Here is a 27,220-nt window from a genome sequence, read left to right as displayed (position 1 = left end):
TCTATAAGTATCAATTAGATCGAGTTGATTAACAGTGTTGTTCAAATCTAATTCTTGGGCTTCAAGAATCTGGACGTCCACTTCCATTCCCAGATTTGGAAAGTTTTGGCCATTATTTCTTTAAATAAGCTTTCTGCCCCTCTTTCTTTCCTCCTTCTGGAACTCCCATAATGTGCACATTGGTTCATTTGATGGTGTCCCATAAGTTCCTTAGACTTCTTTTAGATTTTTTCATGCTTTTTATTCCTCTGACTGGATAATCGCAAACGACCTGTCTTTGAGTATGCCAATTATACTTGACCAACTCTACTGTTGAAAACCCCTAGTGAATTTTTCAGTCATTGTATTTATCAGCTCCAAAATGTGTTTGGTTTTTCTTTAAAATTTCTACTTCCTTGCTGATATTTTCATTTTGTTTATTTTCATTTTCCTGATTTTGTTTAGCTATGTTTTCTTGAAACTCAGTGTACTACTTTCTAAAGACAATTATTTTGAATTCTGTCAGGCAATTCATCTCCATTTCTTTAGGGTGTTTCTTAAAATCTATTTTGTTTCTTTGTGTCATGTTTCTCTGATTCTTCAAGCTCCTGTAGCTTTGCATTGATTGGTGTCTGTGCAACTAAAGAAACAACCACCTTCCCCAGTCTTTATGAACTGGCTTTGACAGGGAAATACCTTCACAAATCAGGCTGGCTAGAGATTCTGGAAGCCTCTCAAACTTTTTCTATAGGTGTGTCTTTTCTGTACTTCTGCATGTAGGTTCTTAGAGGGATTTATTGGTTTCTGTGTTTTTTTTTGTTTGTTTTCAGGAGTCCATGATCTCTTCCTCCCTCTGGTACCTTACTGTTGTACCATGGACCAGAACATCGGAGGCATGCTTCACTCCTCTCCCTCCTCCCTGTAAAGAAACCTTGAGTTCTGCACCTTCTCCCAATCTTGCAGAGCTGTGCTGAATGTAGCAAATCGCCAGCCCCTTTTCCTTTATTTTTAACTGTCCTCACCAAACTATGTCAGTTCTATTAGCATACCGGGTGAGGCAGGACAGAAATCAGCCCTTTGAGCAGCACGCTTAAAGACTGAGACATTGAAGGCAGACTCTACTTCTCTTCCTCCTTCCTAGGGGACAAGCCTCAGGTTCTGTGCCTTGTCCCAATACTGCAGAGCTATGGCAGCTTCAGCATGTCACCAATCTCTTTTCCTTTGTTTTTAACTTCCCCAATTTAACTGAACTATGCAAGTTCCATCAGGCATAGTGAGGCAAGACAGAAACCTGCTTCTCAGGCAACACACTAAAAGGCCATGATATCTCACTCCTCTCCTTTCCTTCTATGAAAGAAGCCTTGGGTTCTCAGATTTCTTTCAATTTCACAGAGCCTTCCAGCTATAGCAATCAACCTACCCCTTTTCCTTTGTTAACTGCCTTCAGGCATCAGAACTATGTTGGTTTCATCAGCATCCCATTGAGGCAAAACAGAAACCGGCCCTTTGAACAACACACTAAAAGGCTGGGCAGTTAGACACACCTTTCCTCTCTCTTATTCTCAAAGGGAGAGGTCCCCAAACTGTGATAATCTCTCTTAGTGCTAAGCTATGCAAGCTTGGAGAAAGGACTGATATGGGCAAAATGAAATTGTTCTTATTCATTTCAATATAGTTATTCTGCTTTTTACTCATCTAGAGTAGAGACTTAACTGGATTCTGGGCTTCTCATAAAGATATGGTGATCTACACATCATTGTTAAGTCAGTTTCTGTGGGGGAATAAGGGCTGGGACTTCCTGTTCTATAATCTTGCTGATGTCACTCCAGAACATATTTTTAAGTTATGCCATTAGATGGGTATATAATTTAGGATTATTATGTTCTCTTGATGAACTGTCCCATCCCATGAATCATTATGAAGTGACTTTCTATCCCTGGTACTGTTTTTTATTCTGAAACTTAATGTCTGTCATTAATATAGCCACTCCAGCTTTCTTCTGATAGTGTTAGCATGTGTATCACTTTTTTACTGCTACATGCTACAGTACCATAGTGGCTTAAAACACCACTCATTTATTATTTCACAGTTCTGTGGGTCAGCAGTTCAAGTGGGCTCAAGTGGATTCTATGCTTAGGATTTCACAAGGCTGAAGTCAACATGTCCGCTGTGCTGGGCTCTTATCCAAAGGCTCTGGGGAACAAAATGCTTCCAAGCCCATTCATGTTATTAGCAGAATTCAGTTACTCATGGGTTGTGGCTGAGGGCCCTATTTCTTTACAGGTTGTCAGCCTGAGGCCTCTCTCTTTTCCTAGAGGCTGCCTGCCTTGGGTCTCATGTGATCCCTTCCAACTCCAAACTAGTAATGATGCAATGAATCCTTTCCATGCTTTGAAATTTCTGACTTCTTCTGCCACTAGTCAGAGAAAACTCTTTGCTTTCAAAGGGTAGGTGTGATTAGATTAAGCTCACCAGGATAATCTCATTTTACCATGTAACATAACCATCAGAGTGATATCTCATCCTATTTACAGGTTCCACCCATACTCAAAGGGGAGAGGATTATACAAGAGTTAGAGTCACTGGGGGTCAGTCTTAGAATTTTGCTTACCACAGCATGGTATTATCTTTTTTCTATCTCTTACTTTTAATCTATCTGTCTTTACATTTAAAATGAGTTTCTTATAGACAGTTAATAGTTGGGTCTTACTTTTTTTACCCAATCTATAGTTTTCAATTGGGGTGTTTATATTTAATGTGATTATTCAGTGCTGCGTTTAAATCTACCATGTTATTATTTATTTTGTATTTGTCTCGTATTTTTTTGTTAACTTTTTCCCACTCTTTTCAGGGAGCTACCTTTCTTTGAAGATTAGTATTTCTTCTCATTGTGGGTCATATTTTCCTGCTTCTTTGCATAACAGGTATTACATGGTCAGATCTAAAATGTTATAAATTTACGTTGCTAGATTCTGGATATTTTTATATTCTTAAAAATACTCTTGAGTTTTGTTCTGAAATGCAGTTAAGCTACTTGGAAATGGTTTTATGTTTTCAGATTAGCGGGTCACAAATTAATTTCACCCTATTATGGAGATAAAAATGTTCTCAGTGAATTATGAGGTTTTCCACTCTAGCTGCTGGGAAGACAAATTATTCCCAGTTTTATATCAGCCTCAATGATTATTTCCTATAATTTTTTTGGATGGTTCTTTCCCTGGCTTTGGGTAGCTTCTTCACATACAATGTGCTAATCAACAGTCAACTGAAAACTTAAGACAGACTCTCTGGAGGTCTTTAGGTCTCTCTCTCCGAGCTGCCTGCTCCTCTCTGAAAACTCTAGCAGCCTTGGTCTCTCTGGACTTCAAATCCTTTCTTCTCAACTAAGGGAGACTGCAAGGATCTGCACGAGTTTCTCCTTCCTGTGCTGTATCTTGGAAATTCTTTCAATGTAGTAAGCTGAAGGCAATCAGAGGGCTTACCTCATTTGTTTCCCATCTGTCAGAGATCACTGTTTTTTGTTGCCTGATATTCAGTGTCTTGAGAACTGCTGTTTCATATATTTTGTCAGGGTTTTATTTAGTTCAGATGGGAGGGTAAATCTAGTCCCTGTTACTCCATCTTGGCCAGAAATGGACTTTCTGGTACTTATGTTTTATTCCCTTTAAATGAAGTAAGAGGTATAGAAGGACTGGCAAGTAGTGAAAGTTGTAGAAGGTTAATGCAAAAGTCCAATAACATAAACATACATCAGTGTTCCTCAACTTTAAAAAAAGGATGTGTCCATTAGGAAAAACAATGTGATAACAGCATTTCCTCAAAATAATAAGAGAGTGCTTTCTAATTTATAATCTTCATTTAAATGTTTAATAAACCTTTATTACATTATAAATAAAAACCAAAATTTGTCATGATATAGAATAATTAGTTATAGTAGGATAACCTAAGTTCATTAGGTCAAATCTAATAATGCAAAGACATTTCTAATTTATCAATTTATTTACATTAACATTTTCCACATTCAATCCATTGACATTTACATATTGAAATTTAACACATGTACAATCTGACTGAAGGAAGAAAATAATGACCTTTGAGAAGTCCAGAGTTATCAATGGGTCCAGGATATACATTTTGATCTCCCATCTGGTATTTGTCCCAACTGTCAAAGCCAACATATTTTTTCCACTGTTTGAACCAGCGACTATCAACTAGGTACCTAGAAAAGAAAAGAAATCACTTAAAATACCTGGAAATACAGGAACAGCAGAAGAGTTATCTATTTTTGATATTTCATTTTATATTAAAGCACGTATCTACTTCAAAGGATTATTGAGAAGAACTATAATGCCATTTAGTATTTCGAAGAAAAATACTTCATTTGTATATTCTTTCTATGGTTCTATAAATATCTACTACTTGAGGACAAGTATTGACGTAATTTAAAAAAAAAAAAAAATCCGTAACAACACTTTTAAAAACATGCAGGTGATGGGTATTCAAGAAAATACTTTTCTTTTCTTTTCTTTTTTTTTTTTGTTTCGCTCTGTCGCCCTGGCTAGAGTGCACTGGCATCATCATAGCACACAGCAACCTCAAATTCCTGGGCTCAAGCAATCTTCCTGCTCAGCCTCCCGAGCAGCTGGGACTACAAGTGCAAGCCACCACACCTGGCTAATTTTTCTACTTTTTTTTTTTGTAGAGACGGAGTCTTGCTCTTGCCCAGGCTAGTCACAAACTGCTGGCCTCAAGCAATCCTCCCACCTTGGCCTCACAAGTGCTAGGATTACAGGTGTGAGCCACTGTGCCCGGCCAAGGAAATACTTTTCAATTGAACAAAATTCAAATAATTGTAAGGATCAATCAAAATAAATTTTAAAATGCAAGGTGGTAAAATAGAAAAAAATTTAAAAATTATTTTTTTCAAGAAACTTGCAAAACAGTATATTAATTTTATGTACTTAACTGTGTGGTTTTTTTTTTTGAGGGAAGAGAAGTTGGTTATTAATGGTTTGCAAGGTTAATTATAATAATTATAATCAAACTTAAAAAAAAAAACCTTAAAAATAATTAAGCTTCTTTACCAACAGAAGTTAATAACAATACTGTCTCTGTTCTTCATACAGTAGTGAAATCTGCTGGGGCAAGCAGGGTTGGTTTTATAATGATTTCAGAAGTGTGATATACTAAGCACTATAAGCATTACAGAAACTATATTCATCTCATTTTCAACTACCTAGAATTAGCTTCTGATCATTAGTGACAGAAAACGTAAAATAACTGTCACTAGTAAAGAAAGCATTAAAAAAAAACCCTAAAAAATGTTACAAATTTATTCTGACTATAATATACCTACTATGAAATAATGCTTTGCCACTGGCTCATAATTATTTTAAATTCTTTTCCAGAGACATTTCTTACACATTTAATTAGGTTCGATCACAAACAAAATGAAAAGTAAAGGTTACTGAGATGTTTAACGCTCATGTGTGTAATGATACAGGTAGCAAATTTTTCTTAGGAAATCATCATTCTAATGTTTCTCGGCATACCACATATAGCACTATAAGAATAAAAACCCATAGTTATGTCTGAAAATAGCAAAGGAAAGGCACCAACCTAACAAAACCTCATAATTCTTAAAGAATATTCATGAGCAGTTTAATTCTCTAAAAATGGGTATGCAGAATTATCTATGTACCAGTACTCCAAACCCACTGTCAGGGTTATGCAACTTAAAGCCTCCACACTGTGGAGTTCAAAGATTTGTGAGAAAAGAAGAATTGAGGGACTAAGTCTTAAGAAAACCTTGTTTTTTAAAATAAATATAGACTACTTTCTTTGCAAACAAATGTCATACTAAGATATAGTTCTCCTATTCTCATTCATCTAAGTGTCTATTATTGTTCTAATTTCACAGTGTTTTGATTACCTTATTCTTGATATTTTTAGGGCAAGTTCCTCTAGCTTGTTATTCTTACAAATTGTCTTAGCTACCCTTGGCCATTAGCTTTTTGATATAAATTTTAGAAACAGTTTATCAGCTTCCACAAAAAAAAAGCCTATTAAGATTTTGATTGGAATTGCATTAAACTTACAAATTAATTTCGGGAAAATAGCCACCTTTACAAAACTAAGTCTTCTCATTCACAGCCATGGCATAATGTCTCTATTAGTCAAGTTAAAAGTCTTTCAATAAATTTTATCATTTTTTCTCATAAAGATCAAACTTATTTTGTTAGAGTCATTCCTAGGAACTTCATAGTTTTTCTATGTGAAATTTTGTATCTTTTCCAATCAATTACATTTTATAACTGTTTGTAGTTGATGCATAGAAATGATTAATTTTTTAAAGTGATTAATCTTACATTCACCAGCCCTCTGAATTCTTAATCGTTCTATTCGGTTGTAGATTCCCTTGGATTTTTCTATGTAAAAAATCATATTGTTGCTGCAAATAATGTGTTTTATCTTTTCCTTTATAATTCTATTCCTATTTTTCTTGTCTAATCACTTGCCAGGACTTCTAAAATAATGTAGGTAAAGAGTTAACAAACATTTTTGTCTTGATTTTAATGGGGATAGCTAAAGTTTCACCATTAGGTAGATTTTGATAAATACTGCTTATGAATTTGCTATAGGTTTTTGATAAATACTGCTTATTAGAGAGGTTCCCTTTTATTCAACATTTCTTTAGACTATCATGACTAAGTGTTGACAGTGACAAAAATTTTCTGCATTTACAAAACGTTTCTCCAGTACTATGCTGAACAAAACTAGGGTAGTTTTTCTTCTACTACTTTCCAAGAAAGTAGTTTGTAAGGACAGGGATTATCTATTCCTTGATGATTTGGTAATACCTGTATGAAAAACTATTGTGGAGTCTAATATCACTTGGGAGGGTAGATTTTCATTTCCAGTTAATTTTCTTAGTTACTGGCTTTTGCCTTTAAAATGAAAATGCAGAATTCTCAGTTAGTTTTCTTAAGTAGTAATGGCATATGCATTGAAAATAGAAATATGGACTTGAGATAAAATTAACACTATAATTACATATGTCATTTGTAAAACTTACATTCAAAACTATTCATGGAATAGTATCAAAACTCTATTTTTATTTACTTAAGAGATATTTTTAAAACATAGAATTTTATCTTCCAAAGTGCTTAATAATTCCTTTACAGTTATACAGTAATCCCCCTGTATTCGTGGTTTATTCATAGTTTTGCTCTCCATGGGTTTAGTCATCTTGTGGGTTGTTACCCATAGTCAACTGTGGCCCCAAAATATTATATCACTACTCATATGCTTTGGGGATACTGCATTATTTTTTTATTTCAGAATATTACAGGGGTACAGACACTTTGGTTACATAAATTGACCTTGCACCGCCCGAGTCAGAGCTACAAGCGTGCCCACCCCGCAGAAAGCACGCACCACACTCGTTAGGTGTGAATTTACCTATCCCCTCCTCCCTGCTCCACCTGCTTGACACTGATGAATGTTATTTCTGTATGTGCATATGTGTTGATCGATTAGTACCAATTTAATGGTGAGTACGTGTAGTGTTTGTTTTTCCATTCTTATGATACTTCACTTCAAAGAATGGGCTCCAGCTCTGTCTAGGATAATACAAGAGGTAGTTCACCTTTTTTTATGGCTGAGTAGTACTACTACTTCATAATATACATATACCACATTTTATTAATCCGCTCATATATTGATGGGCACTTGGGTTGTTTCTACATCTTTGCAATTGCGAATTGTGCTGCCATAAACATTCGAGTGCAGATATCTTTATTATAGAATGTCTTTTATTCCTTTGGGTAAATACCCAGTAGTGAGATCGCTGGATCAAATGGTAGTTCTACTTTTAGTTCTTTGAGGTATCTCCATATTACTTTCCATAGAGGTTGTACTAGTTTGCAGTCCCACCAGCAGTGTATGAGTGTTCCTATCTCTCTACTTCCACGCCAACATTTACTGTTTTGGAACTTTTTGCTAAAAGCCATTCTCACTGGAGTTAAGTGATAATCTCATTGCGGTTTTGATTTGCATTTCCCTGATGATTAGAGATGTTGAGCATTTTTTCATATGTTTGTAGGCCATTAGTCTATCTTCTTTTGAAAAGTTTCATTAAGTAAAATAAAGGTTACTAGAACTTATGCACTGTGATACCTTGACAATTGATCTGATAACCAAAATGCCTACTAAGTGACTAAAGGCAATCTGGATGGGACAGCACAAAATTTCATTACGCTACTCAGAACAGTATGTAATTTAATACTGATGAATTGTTTATTTCTGATCTTCCATTTACATCACAATGCCTACATCATTTACCTCACTTCATCTCAGCACACAGGCATTTTATCATTTTATATCATTACCAAAAGAAGTGTGAGTACAGCACAATAAAATATTGACACTGCATTTTTATAACTTTTATTATAGTGTGTTCTTATAATTGTTCTATTTTATTATTAGTTATTGCTTTCTGTGCCTAATTTACAAGTTAAGCTTTATCACAGGTGTGTATGTATAAAAACAGTAAAAACAGGAAAAACAGTATACATAAGGTTTGGTACTATCTGTAGTTTCAGGAATCCCCTGGGGTTCTTGGAACATATCCCCCACCATTAAGGGGGGACTTACTGTACTGAATGAAGATTTTTGCTTGGTAGTATTTGTCAGCTGTCACATGTTTCTAGATCCCTCTTTCCTAGATCTTGAAGTGACTTCTTGCTATATAATGACACTATTATGACAGGGGACTTTCCCATTTGATTATATTTAATGCTTTCAACACTATCTTCAGTTGAAAAAGGGCATTATATTTCTATTACATGCCATCCAAATCTAATTTATAGAATTTGTGGTAATGAATCATCAGGGAAATAGAAAAATAGGAGCATCTATTCTAGAAAAATGTACAGTCTTGTAGGTATGGCTAAGAAAGACAAGATTAGATGACGTGGATAAATGAAAAGATTTTATTTCAAGACATTTATGTAGATCTGCTGTACTTTAAAAACTCTAGTCCTAAATCTACGAAATCTGCCAAAATCCCCCAATGTTCCTCAATTTGAATTGATAAAAGCCTAGGACAGAATCAGTAGAACACAAAAACTACAAATGAGTGAACAAAGACCTGAATTTATACATTCTCAACAGCACTCAATGCTTGGTATACTATTAGGGTCCAGATGGGCCCAACTGTAGCTTTTGAGTTTCTTTTTTGAATAGTTGTAACTATTCATAAAGAGTACTATTTCATGGCTTTTATTCTTAGACCACTAAGATTAAAAGTCATGAAATACTAATCTTTATGAATAGTTATAACTACAATTCCAGGATGACATCTAAAATCCTTAACATTGTCTAAATGGTTTTGCATGATCTGCTCCATCTACCTCTCTAGTCTCAGCTGGTATCATTTTTCTTTAGGTTCAAATCCAGTTACAAGAGCCTTCTTTCAGTTCCTTGACACATCATTTTCTTGCCTCATGGGCCCTACTGCCTATAATATTCTCTGATTCCCTGAATGTTTATGCTCCCACATCCCAAAATTCATATATTAAAGTCCTAACCCCTCAGGTGATGGTATTTGGGAGGTCATCAGGGTACAGCCCTCATGAATGGGACTTGTGTCTTTATAATAGAAACCCCGAAAGACACCTCATGCCTTTTGCCATAGGAAGACATAGCTAGAAGGTGCCATCTATGAACCAGAAAGCAGGCCCTCACCAGACACAGAATCTGCCAGTGTTTAGCCATCTTGGACTTCCCAGCCTCCAGAATTGTGACAAATAAATTTTTGTTGTTTTAAAGTCACTTACTGGTACTTTGTTATAGTAGCTCAAATGGACTAAGACATGCAGTTAACTCCTATAAATTTTCATGTATCAGCCAAAATGTCACTGTCTCAGGGAATCCTTCCATAAACCTCTCCCCATTTCCTCTGCACTTCCCAGACAGTCTGGAAGAAGAAAAACATAATGGCAATCTTAAGTCTCCTAGATGCCAAGACTCTTAATTAAGTTATAGAAATTACTTTTAATAACAAAACTACTAATACTGGGTTTTTTACTCTTGAGCCAGGTGCATACCTCTAAATACTTTAATATGTTGGCTCATTTACTTCTTCAGCTACCCAATGAACTAGGTACTATTATCATAATTTCATAGGTGGAGTACATAGGCACATAGAAATTAACTTGCACAAGGTTACAAAGTGCCAAAGCTGTGATTAAGAAAATGTGATACTGGCATAGAAAATAGCACAAGAAAACTCCCAAACAAACAAAAAACCAAAATGAAGCTGGGCATAATGGCATGTGCCTATAATCCTACCTACTCCGGAGACTGAGGCAGAAGGCTCACTTGAGCCCAGAAGTTTAAGATCAGCCTGGGCAACATACAAGATGTCATCTCAGAAAAAAAAAAAAAAAAAAGAAAGGAAGAAAGGGAAGAATAGAAAGAAAGACAACAGAAAAGAAATAAGAACCAGACTCACATATATGTAGAGATATGGTATGTGTTCAACAGCATAATGACAAACTAGTGGGGGGAAATGGATTATTCTACAACAGTACTGGGACAACTGACCAAGAATGTGGGAAAAAATTAATTACAGCTCTACCTCACATATGCAGTCAGTTCTGTTCTAATGCTTGTTTTGAAAACTTGAATGTGTGTTACAACACAACTGATATATGAGGTAAATCAAAGCCGCAATGAGATATCACTTCACACCTGTTAGGATGGCTATTACTAAAAAAACAAAAGATAACAAGTGTTGGTGAGGATGTGGAGAAATTGGAGCCCTTGTATTAGAACTCAACACTATTGGATAGGAATGTAAAATGATACATCAGCTATGGAAAACAGTATGGAGGTTCCTGAAAAAATTAAAAATAAAACTACCATATCATCCAGCAATCCCACCTCTGCGTATATGTCCCAAAGAATTGAAATCAAGATCTTGAAGAGATACATGCACTCCCATGTTCACTTTAACAATATTCACAATAGCCAAGATGGGGAAACAACCTAAATGTACATTGATAGATGAACTGATAAAAAAAATATGGTATACATACACAAATACTATTCAGCCTGAAAAAAAAAAAGGAGGAAATCCTGTCACACACAGCAACATGGATGAACCTGGAGGACATTATGCTAAATGAAATAAACCAGTCACAGAAAGACAAATACTGCATGATTTCACTTATATGAGCTATCTAAAATAATCATACTCATAGAGAGTAGAATTGTGGTTGCCAGGGTTTGGATGGGTTGGGGAGAAATAAGGAGTTGATGTTCAGTGGATTATAAAGTTTCAATTATGCAACATGAATAAGTTCTAGAAATATTTTGTACAACATTGTGCCTACAGTTAACAATATTATAGTGTGCACTTAAGAATTTAAGAGGGCAGGCAGATCATGTGTTAAGTGTTCTTACTACAATAAAAAAAACTGATACAGACAGTACCAGCTTAGGATGGTGTGGTTTACGATTTCTGGACTTTATGATGGTGTCAAAATGATACCCATTAGGTAAAACTGTACTTCAAGTACCCATACAATGATTCTGTTTTTCACTTTCAGCACAGTATTCATAAATTACATGAGATATTCGACACTTTATTATATAATAGGCTTTGTGTTAGACGATTTTGCCCAACTGTAGACTATTGTAAGTGTTCCGAGCATGTTTAAGGTAGGCTAGGCTAAGCTATGATGTTTGGTAGGTTAGGTGCATTAAACTCATTTTTGATTTATGATATTTTCAACTTTTGATGGGTTTATCAAGCTGTAACCCCATTGTAAGTGGAAGAGCTTCTGTATACATTCTTGCGCCATGTAACAATATTTTGGTCAATAATAAATATATATATATATAAATGGTGGTCCCATAAGATTATAATAGAGCTGAAAAATTCTTATTGACTAGTGACATCATAGCCACTGTAACATTATAGCACAATACAGTACTCATCTGTTTATGGTGATGGTGTAAAAAAAACCTAAGCTGCCAATAGCATAGCACACACAATTCCGTACAGTATATATAGTACTTAATAATAAATGATTATGTACATATTTGCTATACTATACTTTTTATCATTATTTTAGAGTGTACCCCTTCTACTTATATATCAAAAAGTTTACTGTAAAACAGTCTCAGGCAGGTCCTTTAGGAGGTATTCCAGAAAGCATTGTTATGGAAGATGACAGCTCCATGCCATGTTATTGCCCTTGAAGACCTTCCAGTGGGAGAAGATGTGGAGGCGTGAGACAGGGATATTGATGATCCTAACCCTGTGTATTCCTAGGCTAATATATGGGTTTGTATCTTAGTTTTTACCAATAAAGTTTAAAAAGCAAAAAATAAAGAAAGAAATAACTTTAAAAATGGAAAAAAGCTTACAAAATAAGGATGTAAAGAAAATATTTTTGTACAGTTGTACAATGTGTTTGTATTTTAAACCAAGTGTTTCCACAAAAGAGTCAAAAAGTTTTCAAAAATTAGTGAGTTTCTAATGTAAAAACATTACAGTAACCTAAGGTTAATTTATTATAAAGAAAAATATTTTTTAATAAAATTAGTGTAGCCTAAGTATACAGTATTTATAAAGTCTACATCAGAGTATAGTAATGTCCTAAGCCCTCACCTTCACTCACCACTCACTCACTGACTCACCCAGAGCAACTTCCAGTCCTGGAAGCTCCGTTTATGGTAAGTAAGTGTCCCATACAGGTATACCATTATTTATCTTTTATAACATATTTTTAGTGTACCTTTTCTGTTTAGACATGTTTAGATACACAATTACCACTGTGGTACAATCACCTACAGTATACAATACAGTAATATCCTGTACAGGTTTGCAGCCTAGGAGCAATAGGCTAGATCATATAGCCTAGGTGTGTAGTAGGCTCTACCATCTAGGTTTAAATACACTCTATGATGTTTGCACAAAGAAATTGCCTAACGATGCATTTCTCAGATCATATCCCTGTCATTAAGTGACAAGTGACTGTATTAGGGAACAATTTGAATATAACATAAATTACAGTGTATATTTAAGTACCATTTCTTCCACAAGTAGGGCTACAACTAGGTGAGAAAAGTGAGATGTTTAGGGACCCTGAAAGTCAATGTTTGCTTAAATTTTATGCCTCAGGTGCCTTACCCTACCTAGTTTCAACTCTGAAAGAAACGCTAGGTGAACATAGAAAACTACCCATCCAACTATATACAGTGACCAGCATAGGAATGCACAACACACACAATTCAGACATCTACCGAAATTCACCGTGTATGTTACGAGCCACAACCTCCACATCTGCTGTTAAAACTTCCTAGCAGATTTCAGATAATCTCCATGTACTAATTCACAATAACTCACAAGTTGCAACCCTCCTGAATCCCACTTCCACAAGCAAACTTCATCTTTTTCAAGATAAAATGTTGTATTTATTGTGGCACTTATATATTTCTTAACCATTCAAAACATGTAAAACCATGCTACCATTTTTGGGGGTATCTTTTTAAAAAATGTGTCACTGGAAAAGTTGTTGAGTGTTGTACCCCAATCCCATTTTTTCCCATATGCCCTGTGGTTTTTACTGTGCCATTTTTGCAAAGCATGGTGATTTTTAAGAACACATGCTGTGTTACGGCAGACCTAACTATAGAAAAATAAATTAAAGATGAATTTAAAAGTAAATGTGAAAAGCAAAAGTACAAATTTTTAAAAAGATACATAAGAAAATCTTTGTTACCTTAAAATGTAGGAAGAGTTCAGGCAAAAAGCAACAAATCTTAAAGGAAAAGGTTGATAAACTTGCCAAGATTAAAATTAAAAGCTTCTGCTCAAGAAAAACTACCAAGTAAAGAGAAAAGATACAGACCAGGGAAGATACTTATATTGCATATAATCAACAAAGGATTAGAATACATGAAAAACTCCCTTAAATTAAAAAACAAAAGAATAACAGGCAATTTACAGAACAGGAAATCAGAATAGCCTCTATACATGAGGAGATGCCTAACCTCATTAGCAACAAGGAAAATGCAAATAAACACCACAAAGAGATATCATATCATTCCCATGAAACTGGTAGACACACAAGCACATGCACATGTGTCAACAATATTAAATGTGGAGATGTGTAGTAACAGGAATTCTCATACTTCAAAAGGGTTGGGGTAGGGTAAACAAGAATCCTTACTTTGGCAAATAATTTGGCAACGTCTATTAAAGATGAAGATGTGCAAACCATATAATCATGTATTGGCATTGTTAAGTTCTAACCTACATAAACTCTTGCACATTTTCACAAAACTATAAGAATATTTACTGCAGCATAATTTGGAAGAATGAAAATTGAAAAAAATCTCCTATATATATTATTCATACAATGAAATACTACACAAAAATTGAAATTAAAAATAAATGTATCAACATGGATAAATCTCAAAACTACGTTGAATGAAAAAAGGAAGCTGCAAAAGCATGCATGCAATATAATACAAGTATATTAAGATAACATGAATATGCACACACAATGTAACTACAGAAAATTTTAAAACATGCCACAGATACTTTATATTATTTACAGATCCATGCATATGTAGTAAAAGTATAAAAAGAATTATAAAGTTCAATTTCAGAATAGTGGCTACCTAAGCAAGAGAGAGAAGAGGATGGCATTAGGAAAACATACAGGGAGATTCAACTGTGTTTGTAATGCTTTATTTTTTTTTAACTAAAAGGGGTTAGGTATATTAAATGTGTTTTTGATTTATGATATTTTCAACTTTTGATGGGTTTATTGGGCTATAACCCCATTGTAAGTTGCACCACATAAGAATACTTTGGTCAACAATGGACTATATATATAATGGTGGTCCCATAAGATTAAAACAGCTGAAAAATTCGTATTGCCTAGTGAGGTCATAGCCATTGCAACACTGTAACATTGTAGAAGGCAGTACTCATGTGTTTACGGTGATGCTGGTGTGAACAAACCTACTGTGCTGCCAGTGGTATAGCACATACAATACTTGATAATAATAGTAATAAATGACTATGTATATATTTGCTATACTTTTCACTGTTATTTTAGAGTGTACTCCTTATACTTACATAAAAAAAAAAGTTAACTGTAAAGGAGCCTCAGGCAGGTCCTTCAGGAGTTATTCCAGAAGGCACTGTTATCATAGGAAATGACAACTTTGTTTTATTTTTTCTTATACTCTTCTGTCTTCTTGAAATATTACATTATATATATGTTTTCTGTTAATATAAAATAGGTTCATGTATATATACATCTTCTTCATATATATGCACATAGAATGAAGTACAGTCAAAAGAATAGACAAAGAGTAATGTGGAGGCCAGCAAAACTGAGTGGTTTTTTTTTTTTTTTGAGACAGTCTCGCTTTGTTGCCTTGGCTAGAGTGAGTGCCCTGGCGTCAGCCTAGCTCACAGCAACCTCAAACTTCTAGACTCAGGCAATCCTCCTGCCTCAGCCTCCTGAGTAGCTGGGACTACAGGCGCTTGCCACCATGCCCAGCTAATTTTTTGTTTCTATTTTTAGTTGCCCAGCTAATTTTTTTCCATTTTTAGTAGAGACAGGGTCTCACTCTTGCTCAGACTGGTCCCGAACTCCTGACCTCCAGCAATCCTCCCGCTTCAGCATTCCAGAGTGCTAGAATTACAGGCGTGAGCCATAGCGCCTGATCAAAACTGAGTGTTAAAATGACAGTCAACCAAAATAATTATAAATACAGTTTAGTTTTTTTAACTGGGATAAAAACATATACAGCAAAATGCACAGGATGCATACAGTTTTAGTTGACTACCATTTGCTTTTAAAAGAAATTTATTTTATATTATCTTTTGTATTTCTAGTTTTTCCAAACAGATGAACTTACATTAGATTTTAATAAAAATATCTACATAAGCTTTGAAGAATTTTCTTTGGAGCAGCATAATTTATTTGTGATCATTTCTAAATTTACCAAAATATGATTCTGATATACAGTATGTATTCATTCTTGAGAAATTATTTCCTCTCGTACCTAGAGTAATCAGTAAATAAGCCAGAAAAATTAAAATGATAGGATGACATACAAAAAGAAAAGCACATAAAGTACAGATTATCACCCTTGATATTTTGGAAGATAATATAAGCAAAACAATTAAAAAATCCTAAAATTGACATATTTACTAACTGGAAGATGATCAAACTTTAGTGCCAAATACTACATTAAACTATAGACTTGCAAACATCTAAAACTGATCTAAATACTAATGTGCAAACATCTAGAATAGTACAATGAACAGAGTAGTAAATAATTGCTTTATGATGAACAAATTTAAATTTCTTGTACAAAGTTCTGAATACTGAGACATATAACTGTGTTCCTATATGAAAAGTTATTAAGTAAATGTACCGATTTATGATCTAGAAGATCACTTTATGATTGAGGCTTCTGCCTGGGGCTTAATCACTATCATTTCCCCATTTCAGTGAGTTACAAAGGATTTTATGAAGGTGTCTCACACTTGGTCATTACCCATGATGTTGACACACTAGTACATCAATATGAAAATATTTTTATCATATTAATATTATCTGGGTTAAAATTACTAAAGAAAATCTCATGGAGATTAAAGATCTGTGGTATTCAATCTCTCAAACCCTTCAAATATGACCTGCAATCCTCCAGCATGTCTATAACATAACTTTCTCTATTCCCAGTAATTATTTCAAAACTTTGTTCCAGTCTCACCAAGTTTCTAACCCATTAGGTTGAACAGACAACCTTGCTACCTACTTTACAAGGAGGTTAGAAGCCTCAACTTTCTGTTCGACTCTATTGCACCATCTTCATTAGGTTCAAAAGACAACCTTGATACTTATTTTACAAGGAGATTAGAAGCTTCAACTTTCTGTCCAACTCTATTGCACCATACCTGAACCTTACCTGATTCTCTTATATATCAGTGGAGGAAGTAACCACCTTACATCCCAAGCCAATAATTTTGGATCTAATTAATTTCCTTCTGCCTCCTTGAATACTATCCCCCTTGACAGCTACTACCCCCTTGTTTCTCTCTCTTCTGGCTTTTTCCACTCAGCATGTAAACAGAGACAAGTCTTTTCCCCCTCTCCTTTTCTCCCCTCCTCTCAACTCACATACTCATTTCCTCCTCTATTCCCATTTTTCTGACGTGACCTTACAGTCAAGCTTCTACTTCCTCAACTCTCATTTACTTTCCAACCTAGTGCAACAGGTCTTCCCTACCCCAATGGGCCCTCACAAAGTCACCAATGACCACCTTAACAAATTCAATAGATCCATAATTTTATGTACTTATTAATCATTTAAAAAAATAGTCTCTGTGATTCTACTTTTTTTCGGGGGGGGGTCTTCCTAATTTTTTTTTACAATCCTCTCTTTTTAAATGTTAGTAGTACACAGAGCTGGTCTCTGATTTCTTCTTCCACTGTTTGTATTCTCCTATGATTATATAATTCATACAAATAATTCCAAAATCTGCATCCTAGGGCCAGTCCTCAAGTTCTTGAATCATATTTCCAGTTCCAACTAGTCAACGTCTTCTTGGATTTTTCATAGATATCTCAACCTTGAGTCATTTATCATCTTCACCTCTGTATTTATTTATTCTCTAGTATTCCTGTAATAAATGACTTCAACAGTAATTTAATTTCCTAAGCCAGAAACCAGAATATTATCCTATATTCCTCCCTCCAGAACATTAAGTAACCAAGTATCTTAGGAATATTTAAGTCTGTCCCTCTCCTCTTCATTCTCAGAAAAGTACTTTAGTTCTCTGTACCTCCCCTTCTCCACCATTTTTAGTGGCATTATGTTACTGTAATAGCTGCCTGACTTGTCTCTCTGCTTTAAATTTTGCTTGCTTACAATTTGACCTCAATTCTGCTGTCAGACATTTTAGAAACACAAATATGATATCACTCCTGTTTACATTAAAATCTTAATATCTGCATAACAGAATATAACTGCTTTAGATTTACATCAGGTTTTCGTACAAAGTGTTTTTACATTAATTTATTGTTAGAGCAATCCTTTATTTTTCTTCCTTTTGTATTTAACTGAAGGGAGGAAACCAAAACTCAGAGGTTTATGACTTAACAAGGTCACACAGTACTCAGTGGCGATGCAGAGCCAGCACTCTCTAGTTTTCAAATGCTGAAGTTCAGTCTTCTTTTCACTACATGAAACTTTATTTTAAATTCCATTTATTTAACAAAGACCTAAATATATGACAGATGCTTAGTAAAATCATATACCACATTCCCTCTTTATGAAATAGTAAAGGTTCCTTTTTAAAAGTGAGGTAGCAGAGGATAAGATAATGTTATTACTAAGCTACAAGAATTGAAACACTTATTTAAAAGACAAATTTGAACAATTTATATCCATTTTATTTATTAAGAAAATGAGTATTTTCAAAGTGGGACATCTTTGGTAAATGTTAAATCCTTGCCCATCAGGAACTTAATACAAAAAAAGCCTGAGTGCCCACACGATGCCTATATGAGAGTCATATTTTCACATCAATCAAGATTGCACATAAACAAAAACATCACCTTTCTTTTAAGAAGTTTTCTACAATATGTATGGGTAAACACTGAATTGTGGATGAATTTTTCACACCCAATCTCAACTTGTTTCTATGTTTCATTATATATTTTCTTATCTCCTAAATCAGACTTGAGTAGATATGAATTCTAAATTTACCACAGAAAAAGTATTACATTAAAATTCTATTTCCAACATTACTTGCTGTGAAGTCTTAGAAAAGTTACTCAGCAATAAAACACTTAGACTGTTCATCTTAGAAATGGGAATTCACTCATTCAAAAAATACTGGAGGTCTACTATGTATGTACTATTCCATATGAATAACGTGGTTAGCAAAATAGCCAAAGGTCCCTATGTTCATGGAATTTAGAGTCCAGTGGAGAAAAACAACTAAGTAATCAAGACAGACAGCAAAATATTGTGGTGGGAGCTATGAAAGCATATAATGGGGGCCATATTTAGAATAAAGGAAAATCTTTCTGAAAAAGTAACTCTGAATAGGAGTTACTCCAAGAAGAGTAAGAAGAAAAACTATCTAAATGGGAAGAACAGCATATGCTAAGGCCAGAAGGACTTTGGGAATTCTGTGTGTTGGAGGAATTGACTAAACGAAGTTGGAGTTTATGATAAGGAGAGGAGAAATGCTAGGTAAGACTGGAGAGTAGGCTGACACACTTCAGTCTTATCTAGCATTAGTAGACAAATAGTGCCTTTAAGGCAATGATAAGGATTTTATCCTAAGTGCATTGGAAATCACTGAAAGATTTTTAAAAGGGAAAGACGATTTGGTTTATATTTCACGAAGACCACTGGGAATATCTCACAAGATTAGTGGGAGGATCAAATACATGTGAAATGCTTAGTAAATCAAAAACTTACATAATGTTACTATGAGTACTTCAAAAAGGTCTCAATTATATGGTGCTAAATATTCTGAAGGCATCAAGAAAGACATCCGTATTGTGGTTGGGACAGAATAATTTTCAATGGCTCTGGAGAAGCTGTGGGCTTTTTAGTCAATATTAAGACAGTTTTCCAATGTAGTAAGGCTACTATAAGAACTAAAAAGGCCAGATTTTGAGGGGAGCAGGAGGAATATAAGAATTTTGATAGTTGTTTGGTGTTTTTATACACATTAGAAGCAAATCTAAGAAAGATATATAAGAACCAATAAATGATTCAGAAATAGTCCCAGATATAACAGAGTTTAAAAAGCAGTGTGGGAAAATCCCAATAGCAGGATTTAGGAAACCAGAGAGGCAGTAAATGCATAGTTCTGTTTGTTTTTTTTGGATTGGTACATGCTTATGCTGACAACTTTCAAATAAATGTTCCTGTTTAATTGCCTAATATTGATATAAATATAATCTTGTTTATTTTTTAAAAATCCTATCTTCCTCTGCAGAGGAGGCACAGAAACTCATTCTTTTACAAGAAAGAAAATATACAAAATTCTTAGCCTAATCCAACGTAGCACACTTTATCTCAGAAAAATATTTACAACTATCTTGTACAAAAATAACAGCATAAACAATTCTGGATGCTAATGCACTTTTATGATTAATTCCCTTACTAAGTTAAATGTTTAAATTACATTTGAGTAGTGATAGTATAAACCTATTTTTAACACTAAGGAAATAGTGACAGTATCTACTATTTTAAACCATTATCAGCAAGGTATTTCACTGACTTTTTAAGTATCACAAACTAAAACTCAGAATTTCATTGTTTCAGTAAAACTTAACCAAAGAAAACTATGAAGTTCTTTCAAATAAACCAATGGCCTGGTTTACCTTCTTTGTATGGCTTAATTTTTAGATTTCAAGCATTTCTAACCTATTTTCTGCTCTGCACATTAAATCCATCAGTTAGCAAGAACTAATTTTAGATATAAACTAAGACAAATAAGGAACTCAAGAAGGAGGCCAAGTAATATGGTTTTTTAAACTATTCATTCAGAACACATGCACATGATCAATATCTTAAATATGTATGCCTCTCCATACTAAAGATATCCTGCAACCATATCTGACATGTAAATTTTGATAATCATATATGAAGCAAGAAGGAAACAATAATTAAAAATGTTTGACTTTCACTGTATAAATTTCCTGAGCTAACTTTTTATAACTTTTCTACATTCGAAGAATTGGGTTTGGCATTAAAATAATAAAAATAAATCAAAAACTAAGAAAAACTGGGACTTCCTCAAAACAAAAAGTTCTCATAACCAACTTTACTTTTAAAAAAAATTCTGTATCATATGTAGGCATACATTAAAATCCTGAGAATAATAACAAGCATCTATGTACATATCATCAAACCATGTACCTAAAAAATATTACAAATACTAATGTAGTATTACTGTAGACCCCTTTCTTTGCATACCCTTATCCTGAATTTAGCATTTATCATTCCATGAATGCTTCTATACTGTCCTACATAAATGTATTTTCATAAAAAATATATATGATTTTGAAAGTTTTTAAACATTATTTAAATAGTATGAAGTGACTATTTTTTCACTTGAAGGATTAATGAGGGTTTAGCCCCCTTTTAGAATGCCATGTCATTTCCGGTTGCTGTTCTACCTTTTCCATAGATACTGTAAATGTCTTTGTGATAATTACCACACTTATCTATGCTCTTAAGATAGTACACTGTGCTTTAGGGGCCTGAAGATAGGAGTGGGAGAGGGATCTGCAGGTTACCTGACACACAGTATTCATTGTGTAAATACTATTATACCGTATACCTCTAAGAAATACAGGGATGGGGGAGGTTTCCAATGAGAGAAGATGAGACATGCTGCTCAAAAGAGTGCATCATTTATGAGGACTAATGGAATATGGACACATATTTAAGAATATTTAGAAAACAACATTTCAAAATACTATAAACTAATAAATGAGAGAAGAGGGCCAAAACAAACTTGAAAAAGTTCTTGGAAGACAATTTCCAGATTTCAAAATTTACTATACATCTGTATTAATTAAGACAGTGAGGTACTAGCATAAGGATAGACATCTATATCAATGGAAGAGAGTCTAGAAATAAACCTCACTTTCACAGTCAATTGATTTTCGAGTAGGGTGCCAAGACAATCCCACAGGGAAAGAACAGTCTTTTTGATAAATTGTGCTGTGACAACTGGATATCCATGTGCAAAAGAATGAAACTGGACTGCTTCCTCACACCAAATACACAAAAAATTAACTCCGTTGGATTACAGACCTAAATAAAATAGCTAAACCTATAAAACTTACAGAAGAAAATATAAAAGTAAATCTTCATGACGTTCAGTTACACAAAAGCCTTCTTAGACATACCAAAAGCAAAAGTAACAACACACAAAAAATAGATACACTGAATTTATTAAAATAAAAAACTGTGGTTTAATGGACATCACCAAGAGAGTAAAAAGAAAACCCATGGAACGGGAGAAAATTTTGCAAACCACCTATTTGGTCAGGGACCTGTATCTAGAATCTATGAAGAACTCTTACAACTCAATAATAAAAAGCAACCAAATTTTAAAAACAGAGAAAGGTGCAGGACATTCATAAGACACACAAATGGCCAACAAACAGATAAAAAGAGGCTCAAAATCATTAGCTATCAGGGAAATGCAAATCAAAACTACAATGATATCACTTCACATCCAATAAGATGGCTATAATGAAAAAGACAATTAACAAGTTCTGACAAAAATGTGGGAAAAAATGGAGCCCTCATACGCTGCTGGTGGCAATGTAAAATGGTGTCACAGCTTTGGAAAATAGTCTAGTAGTTCCTCAAAAAGTTAATCATAGAGACCTAGCAATTCTACTTCTAAGTATAGATCTAAGAGAAATGAAAACTTGCACATGGATGTTCATAGCAAGATTATTCATGATAGTCAAAAATTGGACACTCAAATGTCCATTAATTGATAAGTGGATAAATTAAATGTGTTATATCTATACAATGGAATACCGTAGTCATGCATCACATAATGACGTACTTTAAAGGCTACATAAGTGTAAAGCATTTAAAATTGTGGTTGCCGCTGATTAAGCATTCAATAAATGTTCACTGATAGTGGTACTATCACCTGTGGACTCCGGGCAAACCAATTAATTTCTCTCAGATTCTTCATCTATGAAAAAGAAATATATATTCTGTCCTTATTTTGAAGATCAAATCTGATAGGGTATTCAGTCAACCTTTATCAGTTGTTCTCAACTTTTCCCTTATCTCTCTGCCAATATACCCAACAGTTTCAATTCATTTGCAGCAATAATCATGGCCTATTAATGAAATGATTCTCAAAGTGAGGGAAAGAAGAATCACTTTAAAATCACATAATAAAATAGATATAGTCAATGACAAAAATAGCAAAATTGATTGTTCTATTAGCAGTGATGCTACAGGAACTATCACTTTTCAAGAAAACGCTACAGAGATATCAAGACGATTATGCCTGTACCTTCCACGGTCTTAATTTAAATGTTCATTGACTTCAAAAATTCATTAAAAGAGTTATTTCTGAAAAAAATAAGTTGGTAAACATAGAATATAAAATAGCAAACATTCATATCTGTGTTTTCTATGCTGGACTATTCCTATGGATTAAGAGAGCTTTATGTGTTTGTGGCTTACCGTAAACCAATACTGAACTTTTAAAATATTGGACAAAGCACTAAAAAGAAATATCCTATAAGATCTTACTACCTACTTGATGTGTTATTTCTGCAAAAGTATATGAAAAGGGGCCATACTGCCTCCAATAAAAGCTTATGATTAAACAATTAAAATTCAAAAGCTCAATAGTAAATGATCCCAGATTCTTTTGCTTGATTGTACTCTTGGATCAAAATGACATTTGTTCTGTGTATTCAATTATTCACCTATCAATCTTTAAACATGTTTTAATTTCCAGAAGCAAGATGTTAAGGTTGTCTACATATTATATCATATCTAAACTGAACATTCACAAGAGACAAGTGTGGGATAAAATGGTAGAATTCTGCTACTAAATATAAAATAGATTTCATTTAAAAAGAAAAAAAGCTTCCCCCTCCCTTTTAAAGTGAAATCACCTTTTAAAATGAATCTTTAAAATAAGAGGCAGTATGGTACTAAGATTTAAGGGCATTAACTAAAGAACCCAGACTACTTGGGTTCAAATTCCAGATATACCACTGTGTAAACACCTCCCTGAGTCCAGGATTCCCATTTTGTCAAATGTGAATAATAGCACCAGTACCCTCAATTGTGGTGATGAATAAATAAGTCAATATGCACTTAAAACAGTACCTGGCACATACTGTTTTTAAGTGTAACATTATAGGTCATGGCATGACAAACTTTTTTCTTATTATACTATGTGCAAGCAAAATTAATAACTGTCACAAAACCATTTTGCAGATGGATCATTTATTTAACACCTTGTATGTGCTAATGGAAAAATGGTATAATTTAGAAAAAATAAAGCCTAAATTTCACTAAACAGATATACGAAATCATTGACTGGCTCTGGATCTTCTTGGTGCACATTAATCCTGGATTCACTGACAATTTAGAAGTGACTGAAAATTTACAAAAAAGGCTTAAGAAAACTTACTTTTTAAGCAATTAAAATGTAAAAAATATGCTTTCATGTCACCATTTTCATCACCAATTTGCCAACAATAAAAAAGCTTTCTCTTTTGGTTTCATTTCCTATAAATGACATAACATATACCCTATTCTGGTAGTAAACACCCTGGCACAACTAAAATTAATTTTAACAATAATAATGTGAAACTTTCTTTAGTATATATATGAAACAATTTGGAATTCATGTTGATTAATAGTGTCCCTTTACATTATTAACTGATTTGTGATTATAAGGTTATTTACTTTTAGTGTCAAAGTTGCACAAAGATAAGGGACCAAACAAAATAAAACCTCAAAGATTTCTAATTAAAAGTAAAAATGGAAGGAAAGCTCTAAAAACTGAAACCAATGTCTCTTGCCTAGAACTTCATTGATCAGATTTTTCAGCAACTTAGTGAAATGAAAATGTCATCAGACATTTTAAATAACTCTAAACACAAACTAGTTACTCTCTGAAGTTACCTTAAACCCACTAGAGTTATTAGAGTTTATACAAAAATGAAATGCAATATTTTGCTAAATTGTAAAATTAGCTGAGTATTATCACCAAACATAATCATATATAAAAGCTACTGAAAATGACTGGTAGATAAAAAGCACTTAATAAAAATGGAGAAAATGAAGCAGTGATTTGGATGATTTGTTGTTATCTGTTTATTTACTTGTAATAGGTCTATTTTAAAAGAAATCCCCAAAGAGAACATTCCACAGCCCATAATTTTCTTTGTAACTCATTCATTTATAACTACCATTCCTTAAATAGGTTCCTAAAATACATGTAATGTATTTTGAGCAAATTTTCTTTTTGTTTCATCAGAAGAAACCACCACATATCTAAAAGTTGTCTTTAACTGATCATAAGTTAAACAATTCTAGTTCATTTATCCATTTTCTATAGCTCCTAACTTCTAACTTAATCTTGTGCATGGTTTTCTAAATATCTTACTGGAATTGAAACACAGATCAACAAGTATCATTATGAGACTACTGCTTTACTCCTTATTCAGATCAATGTTACTTTCCTATCTCACCTTTTTAAGTGGTATAACTAACACTCTTGCATCAACTTTTACTTCTCAGCATAAAGACCAGTACCAAGTATATCATAAAGTATGTTTCTCTTCCTCTCAGACCTGTATAACTTCTTTTCATCTCTGAAAAACCAGTTTGTAGATAAAAAAATCATTCAATGCTTACAGAAGGTAACTGTAGTATTCATAGAGAATCAAATAAATCTTTATACTTGCCTAAGATTAGAGTTAGTTACCTGAGTTATTAATACTATGAGACAGTCTTTACCTGCAAAGTGCTCAAGAGCTAACTAATGAAATTTATTCATTTTAATGCATTTTGACTACAACTTCAAACATCTGTATTAAACTTTCATATAAACTTATGGTAAACCCACCATTTTTTCTCAGCAGCCCAATCAGGCTTTCTGAGATGGTTACATACTTATGCCAAGACAATGTTCCATTTGCGTGTGGCTGGTTTCAGCTATAAAATAACAGACGGGATTTGCCCAAATACCCCAAAGAGACTAACCCAAAGATCAAAAACTAACAACAATTTAGAAGTGATTGAAAAATTTACTAAAAACATGTAAATTAAGAAAACTTGCTTTTTTAGATTTGTAAGCAACTAAAATGTAAAAAAATACGCATTAATGTCACTATTTCTGTCCTTATTTTCACCAATTTGTCAACATTAAAAAAAGCTCTCCCTTTTGGTTTCATTTCCTAAAAATGATGTAATATTAACAAAAGAAAACTTTCTAGTTAGTTTCAAAAACATAAGCCCAATAACTAAATTATTATGTACTCCTACCAGTTTTGTACTCACAAGTTCATCATCAAATTTATACTTATCAAATTATTCTCCTTCAAACTCTGAACCAAACTTTTGCTTTACACTATTTCTTTTTGCTTTTTTGACAGGTTTCAACCTGCTAACTTGCAAATAAACTGGTTCACTTGTAAATCAGACTGGTTTCTGCAAATCTCAGTAGCATATCGATCCTGTAATTTTTTTCCTTTAAATAAAAGAAGCAATGCATATGGGGATAAAACTTGTACATTTTGTTGTTATCTCAATATCTGGCTCTCAGTTTCCTTTTCTTTAAAATGAAAGCATTGAAATGACTCAAATTTATGAACCTCCTGTATTTGGTCTTCAAAACATATCTATAAAATTATCTAGAGTAACTTTGGTAAAAAGCAAAAATACATTCACTTGAAAAATACCAAACCATAAAAAAAGTTTAATGCCCATAATACACATATTATTCCTATCATCCTGTAATGTCAACAAAACTCACTATACCAAAAACATGACAACATTAAAGAGAAACAATAATATCCACACTTTAACTTATGGATTTCTATTTTATGGAAATCTGAATTTATCTTTTTATGAGGTGGTAATAGGAAGGTAAATTAAAAATTTTTAAATGTTCTTTAACTTACAATAGGGAGTAGGGTTTGGTTTCATCTTTAAAAATCTACAGGCCAAGTTAAACATAGGTGTCCTAGGAAATGTCCAATTTCCCCACAGTAATAAACATTTTAGGAACATTCCAATATGAACAACGATTATTAAGTCATTTTGAAGGTCCCATTTTCACTGTAAAGCCACAAATATTTATTTACACCCCTAAGGATCTTTATTATAGAAACACAGTACTTGGCCTAACAAAGTAGGGAAAAAGTGCTAAGACTTAGATCAAGGTACTTAAATAAAATCCCAAGTCTGCCACCTATTAGCTTACTTGAAAATGATCACAATATCACAGCATCTTGTCAAGAGTAAATGGTGAGGATAAGAAAGTAAAATGAAAGCATTGAAATGACTCAAATTTATGGACTTCCTGTATTTGTTGCTTAAAATGTATCTATATAATTATTTACAGTAACTTTGTTAAAAAGCAAAAATAAACTCACTGGAA

At 33.6% G+C, this 27,220-nt stretch overlaps 1 protein-coding gene across 4 annotated transcripts in view; it reads right to left on the bottom strand.

The window, feature by feature from the left end:
- USP15 (ubiquitin specific peptidase 15) overlaps nucleotides 1-27,220 on the bottom strand; it is a 129,593-nt gene that overhangs the window by 100,880 nt on the left and 1,493 nt on the right. For all 4 annotated transcript variants that reach the window (XM_069491645.1, XM_069491646.1, XM_069491647.1 and 1 more), the window contains exon 2: nucleotides 4,071-4,198. In XM_069491645.1, the coding sequence (XP_069347746.1) occupies nucleotides 4,071-4,198 (128 nt within the window). The remainder of the gene's footprint in view (nucleotides 1-4,070; nucleotides 4,199-27,220) is intronic.

This window comes from Eulemur rufifrons, chromosome 16 (assembly GCF_041146395.1).
Source record: "Eulemur rufifrons isolate Redbay chromosome 16, OSU_ERuf_1, whole genome shotgun sequence".
Classification (NCBI taxonomy): Eukaryota; Metazoa; Chordata; class Mammalia; order Primates; family Lemuridae; genus Eulemur; species Eulemur rufifrons.
The sequence above is the reverse complement of the archived record's forward strand: the minus strand, read 5'-3'. Positions and strand labels throughout refer to the sequence as shown.